The following is a 6333-nucleotide window of genomic DNA, read 5'->3' as shown; positions in this document are numbered from 1 at the left end:
CGGCGGCAGGTCCTGCGCGGAGCCGCCGCGCACCGGCTCGGGACCCGGTAAACACCCCGCGGTAGGGGGTGCGGGAGGAGGAGGCGCCCGGAGGCCGCCGGGCCGGGGCGGGGCTCACGGGGGGGGCCCCCTCAGCGCGGGCGGGACGCGGGTGCTGGAGGCGGGGGCAGGAAGCTAGCCGCGGCCCGGGCCGGCTTGCGCTGCCCCATGACGTCGCTCGGCTTCCAGGGATCTGTCCCCGCGGCCCGGGTCCCCTCCGCCCCGCCCTCCTCCTGCCCTCCCCCCCCGGGCCTCGCCTCCGCACCGCGGCCGGCATTTCTCGCTCGCAGCTCGCCCGCGGGCTGGCTCTCGGTCCCGGCCTCCTTCTCCTCCCTCTGACTCTCCTCCTTCCCTCTCCGACCCTCTTTCTCTCTCTCCCCTCTGCCTCTCCGACTCTGATCTAGTCGTTCCCTCCGCCCTTTCTTCTCCTCCCTCTTGCCTTCCTCTCTCTCTTTCGGTCGATTCCCCTGTCTCTCATTCTCTCTGTGTCTCTGCTTCTCTCCCCGTTTCCCTCTCGGTTTCTCTCTTCCCCCTCCCTCCCTCCGGGCTTCTCTCCCCCCCCCCACCCGTGCCCTCCCTCCACCCTCGCTCCCCTCCTCCTCCACCCCTCGCAGCCCAGCCGCTCGCAGCTCCCCAGTCAGCCTCCCCGAACCAGCGCCGCCGCCGCCCGCACTCGCCGCAGGACCGAACCGCCCGGCTTCCCGGGGTGCGCCCTCCTCGGCCCCGCGCCCTCGGGGCTCGCTGGCACAGCCTCCTCCCCCGGCTCACGGCCCCGCCCGGCCCGGCCCCAGTCCAGCGCCCGAGCGCGCCGAGGATGTGAGTCCTTCTCGCCTCTGCCGGAGCAGCAGCCACTCGCGCGCCGCCGAGCCGGAGCGCAGCGCAGCGCAGCCTCGGGCGCTCGCGGGGTCGCTCGGGCCGGCTGCGCGCTCCTGCCCCAGCGGCGCCCTCCGGCCTCTCGCCGGCGCCAGCGCCGCCGCAGCCCGCGGGCCGTCCCCGGCCGGCCGTCCCCGGCCCCAGCGCCGCTGACCCTGTCCGCCGCGGGCGGGGACGCGGGCGGAGGAGGTGCCGCCGCGGAGCCCCCGGACGCGACCATGTCGGAGGTGCTGCCCTACGGCGACGAGAAGCTGAGCCCCTACGGCGACGGCGGCGACGTGGGCCAGATCTTCTCCTGCCGCCTGCAGGACACCAACAACTTCTTCGGTGCCGGGCAGAACAAGCGGCCGCCCAAGCTGGGCCAGATCGGCCGGAGCAAGCGGGGTGAGTTCGCGGCCGCCTCCCCCGACACCCATATCCCGGGCACCCAGGCCTGGCGGAGGTTTGCGGGGTTTTCCCGCACCCGGGAGCCCGTTCCGACCCACTAACATCTCATCGCGCAGAATTGGAGGGGGGGGGGGGGATCCCGCACTGCGCGTTCAGCTCCGGCTGGCCTCGGGAACCCCTCCCCCTCAGCCAGATCCTCGTTGGGGTCACCCAGGGGGCGTGGCTGCATCTCGCTGCAGCAGGAGCTGAAAGGTTATACCCCGGTCCCCAAAGTTTGATTTTTGATTTATACCCTGCCTCCGCCCCTTTTGCGCAGTGTAGTAGCAGCTGCACTCGATCTACAAGCCGGGGGGGGGGGGGGTGTCCTAGGGCTCCCCAGGGAACGGCGTGGGGAACTGCGGGGGGGCAGAGCCGGTTCCGGCGGGGAAGGCGAGGGGCTTTCGGATCACACCGGCTTTTCATTGTTCCTTGGCAGGGGGAGGGGGTCTGCCGAGCCTGGGCGCTCGGCGCAGGAGCTGGAAAAGCCCCGGAGAGATTGGGACGCGCAGGAGCTCTAAGAGGAGCTCCAGAGGCGCGGGGACAATGAGAAAGACCGATAGCTGCCGTGAGAGACTGAGACGCAGAGATAGGCAGGAAGGCGGAGGGGGGAAGTAGCGGGGAGGCCGAGATGGGCAGAGACCGAGACAAAGCTAAGGAGAGAGAGAGTCAGAGCCGGAAAGACAGCGAGCCAGGGACGCAAGTCTGGGGAGGACAGAGAAGCAGCTGAAACAATGAGGGCGACCGACACCCCGGACACAGAGGGAGGCCTAGAGACCTCGACAGGTGACCGTCGCGCCGGGAGACTGATGGAGGGACCGAGGAAGGCGAGGCTAGGTAGAGATAGTGAGAGAGGCGAAGGACACAGAGAGGCAGATGCGGAGAGGCGGGCGAGCCACCGGCGGGCAGCGAAGGGAGGCTCCGACCTCTGTAGCGGCGAGTGCGGAGAGGCCAAGTCAGCCCGCTGGCAGCGCGGAGGGGGGCTCCCGGCCCAGGCGAGACCAGAATCCCCGACGGGCTGCGCGCTATGCAACCGGCCCCTGGCGTCCCTCCTCGCTCTGCGCACCTCAGCACCCCGCCTCGGCTACCGGCGCTGCGCTCGGGGCACCCGGGAGGATCCCAGACCCGGAGCCCGTGGCTCCTCCTCCCCTCCCTCTCCCGCCCAGGAGCCTTTTTTCTAAATAAATGCTTCTTCCAGGGTGGGTGGGGGGCGGGGTGAGGACCAGGCCGGTGCGCGCCCAGGCTGCCGCCAGGGCTGCGGGGTTTGTGCCCTCTTGGCTTCCTCTTCTCAGGACCATGCTGGGACGCGGCCTGGGGGTGGGGGAGTGGTTCAGAGGAAAGCAGCAGAGGGACCCCCGGCTGAGCAGAAGAGGATGGGGGCTGTGTTAGCACGCGTGGAGACCCCTTCCCTCTCCTTTCCTCAGTCTACCCGCCCCTCCGACCCGGGCGTAAAGCGAAACTTAGGGACCCCTGGCTAGGCCCAAGAGCGCTCACCTCTCCTTTTCTCCCCTTTTTTTTGCAGTTGTTATTGAAGATGATAGGATTGATGACGTGCTGAAAAATATGACAGACAAGGCACCTCCTGGTGTCTAACTCCCCTAAAGACAATGAGTTAAGGGAGAGAATAAGAATGAGAACGGCGATATCAGTTATTGGCAAAAAGCATGAAAAGAGAAAGCACTTTGAAATTTATTACTAGCTTGCTACCCACGATGAAATCAACAACCTGTATCTCGTGTCAGGCCGGGAGACAGATGAGGCGTGAGAAGGAGAAGGCTCTGGGCTCCTTTGCAAAGATAAAAATTTAAAAAAATTTTTTAAAAATTAAAAAAAATCACTATATATATATACACATAAAGAAATAAAAAGAGAAGTCTCAGTTGCAGCTATTTGTCAAAATTAATATCCATTTCTTTTTATATACAGTGAATATTGCGCAATTATAGATCTGGATTTTGAACCACTTAAATAATGAAGCAGCAACACCGGGTGTTTTGAGGTGTTGGCATTCTTCGCTGATTTGGCTGTTCCCAATGTTTACATTATTTAATCTTGCAAAAATGATTCTGTGCACTTGGATGTGAGATGCTGTCCAGTTTTATTTTTTTATGTTGTTATCCTTGGATGTACAAAGAAAATCAGAAAATGATCTCTATAGATATTGCATTCTATTTTGGTCATCTTTTGAAGTTATCAAGAATGTGTTTAAAACAAGACGGGAACTTTTCTAAGGAATCATACATAGAAAAAAATCGTCGCTTTATTTTAAAATGAATTGTAAAGCTTGTGTTTCTTTGTTGCTGCGAGCTATTTGCCCAAGTTAATGCAAATGAACACATTTTATATGTCAGGAAAAAAAAAACCACACAAAAAACAAAGAAAAAAAAATGCTTGAGCTTTTTCTAACCCCTCCCTGCAGTCTGTTGTGTGAGCAGCCTTTTTTTTCTCTAATATTGTGTCAGTTTATTCTCTTTAACGGACTGTAAAAAAACGTAATCACAAGAGTGCCAAATATCTTGAAATGCCAAAAGGCATTTTGGTTTCTTTTCTTTTCCCTGTGCTCTGAGTCCACGTAAAGGAATGCTTGGAGTGTCTTTTTCTGTTATTTATAGGGGTTCTCTTAGGGCACACCAGCTGCCTGTTTTGCATGGTATTTGCAAAAATGCCTCTTGCGTGAGGAATCTTCTACCAGTTTTTGTTTGCAACTTTGGACCTCAAGAGGTTTCTTCCTTTCCCTACCCTGTTGCCTCTTTTCTTAATTCGATATTCTGTATGTTGCACCTTTAACCAGCACACAGGGCTATTTCTTCAATGTACAATAAAAGAACTGTTCCTGTGTCTCACTCTCTTTTCTCGGCTTTGGTTCCGGGGAGCTTGCTTTTTGTCTGCTGGTTGCAGACGGGAAGGCGGGAACGGTAGCTTTGGTCTGTGAGGCAAAAAGGTGGTGTGGAGGCCACCGTGGGTTGGGCTCAGGTGATGGGAAAGAAGCTGGAGTGGCAAGGCCATCCCTGGAGGGCAAGTGCGTCCAGTTTGAATTTGCGTTGGGCTCTCCCTGCTTCCGTGGGGTTTCTGCCATCCCTGGTGGGGTGTGGGGAGAAGGAGGGCTGGTTTGCTGGTTGGCAGGGAGTCAGCCTCGTGAAGGGCAAAGTTTGGAGGCTGGCAGGCTTGGATTCAAATCCCAGCTCCTTCACTTCCTAGCTCTATGGATTTGAGCAAGTCCCTTCACTTCTTCAGGCCTCAGTTTCCAAATCTGTGAAGTGGGGTTAATGCAGCTCCTACCTCGAAGGTTGTAGGGAAGATTCACACAGCTCCCAGCACATAGTAGCACTCAGCATCAGATGCCCAGGTAATCCTTCATCATGGGCCACCCGTCCTCAAGGGCAGGGCTGAGGAGGACCTATGCTCTTTGCCCTGCACCTTTGCCTTCCGGAGTTCACAGGTCCTTCCTGGAGGGATGAGCCTGGTCCTCTGGGGCCCACAGCCCGATTTGATTTGTCTCAGGCTTCCCCAACTCAGCAGCCCTCCTCCAATCACCGCTTAAATAGTCTTGTTATGAAAAAAAATTCTCAGCCCCTTGTTGGGCTCAGGACAGTTAATGACAGTGGAGCAGGCCCCTGGGGGAGGAGGGGTTGGGAGAAGGATTTTGGCTGAAGAAAGGCCGGGAGAGTTTTTTTTCTCCTGGGCTGCTTGGCATCCAGGAGTCCCGGTGCCGGGAGCTTTTAATGTGTTTGTTGTAAAACTGTCAGTCGGGGAGTCACAACACAGCTCACAGTGACAGGAGCCTGAGTGTGACTCAGACATCAGGTAAGACAGGCCTGGGTGGGGAGGAGGAAGGGGGGCTCCAGAGGGCCTGTGGGGAAGGGGGTGATGTCTCAACCCCCTTCTCAGGGGTGGAGGCCCAGAACCTCAGGGGGACCCAGTGGAGTCCCTATCAGTCATCATCAGGAATGGCAGGCAAGCTGGAGCTGGCGGTGCCTGCAGGATGATGGGGGTGGGGTGGGGGGCCAGCTTGATTTTCCCAGGCGTGTGACCCTGTTCCCAAACCTGGCTCTCCTCCCCGCTGACCCGAGAGTCCCAGTGCTCGGAGCCGATTGGCCTTTAGGTACCACGGAGCCCAGCTTTCCCCTGTGCTCTGACCGCATGAAGGTTGAGGGGGCGCCTGGCAGAGCTAGGGGCCGGGCCCACCCTCTGTGCAACACCAATTCGCCAAGAGGAGTAGGAGCCAAATGAAAAGATTCTTTCAGAAGGCAGGTGTCTGTCCGCACCCAGGAGTAACTACCACTTACCTGATCAAAGCGCTGTGCAATTACAAAGCGCTTTCCCTTCCAAGCCTCACATAATCGGCCCAACAACCCTGGAAACCCACAGGAAATCGACACCCCAGAGGGGCTAAAAGGACGGGCACAACATCCATACTCACTGAGCTCTTACTGTAGGCCGGGCTCGAAACAGCTCTAGGAAGCAGGTGTTACCTGTGTCCTGATGATACAGGAGAAACCAGGGCTCGGAGGCATTAGGTAACTTGTATGAGGTCACTCAGCTGGTAAGTCGTGAAGCACACTTGAACCCAGAGTCCGGGCTCCAGGATGGGGATGCAGAGTCACCTGACCACAGACCCAGGCTCAGTCCCAGCTGCAGCCATTGTCCTTCAGCCTTAAATATCCTTTTGTTGGTTTATTGTTCTCAGCCTGGGCTCTCCCGCTATTCTGCCAACAGACAACTGCATCAGGGGTCAGAGGGAGGCAGAGCATCTTAGCTGACCACTTGGATGTGGTCATCTAAGACCTGGAGCTGCCCTCTGCTGGGAAGGGGGGAGCACGGGAGTTCTTGGTAAGGCTCGGGTCCATTTTAATAAGTGATGTATTAAAAGGTTCCTGCTGGAAGCCACCCCATCAGCCAAGGCAGGATTCTCTGTCTGGGAAGGCAGAATCTGCCTTTCCCGCGGATTCCAATCAGCAACAGAAGAATATAAATCTTTTAAATATACTCGAACATCGG

General features: G+C 58.0%; 1 protein-coding gene across 2 annotated transcripts; it reads left to right on the top strand.

Annotated features, from left to right (window-relative positions):
• Positions 1-1029: 1029 nt before the first annotated feature.
• On the top strand, positions 1030-4179 carry CAMK2N1 (calcium/calmodulin dependent protein kinase II inhibitor 1). Of its 2 annotated transcripts, none has more exons than XM_059895384.1 (2): positions 1030-1296; positions 2858-4179. In XM_059895384.1, the coding sequence occupies exons 1-2, from the start codon at positions 1131-1133 to the stop codon at positions 2926-2928; spliced, it is 237 nt and encodes a 78-aa protein (XP_059751367.1). In that variant the 5' UTR covers positions 1030-1130; the 3' UTR covers positions 2929-4179. The 2 variants fall into 2 exon arrangements, 1 of the variants encoding a protein (XP_059751367.1); XR_009497359.1 differs by lacking the exon at positions 1030-1296 and adding an exon at positions 1843-2121 and having other exon boundaries at positions 2858-2930.
• The last annotated feature ends 2154 nt before the right edge of the window (positions 4180-6333 follow it).

The sequence above is a fragment of the Balaenoptera ricei genome, chromosome 1 (genome assembly GCF_028023285.1).
Source record: "Balaenoptera ricei isolate mBalRic1 chromosome 1, mBalRic1.hap2, whole genome shotgun sequence".
Classification (NCBI taxonomy): Eukaryota; Metazoa; Chordata; class Mammalia; order Artiodactyla; family Balaenopteridae; genus Balaenoptera; species Balaenoptera ricei.
The sequence above is the reverse complement of the archived record's forward strand: the minus strand, read 5'-3'. Positions and strand labels throughout refer to the sequence as shown.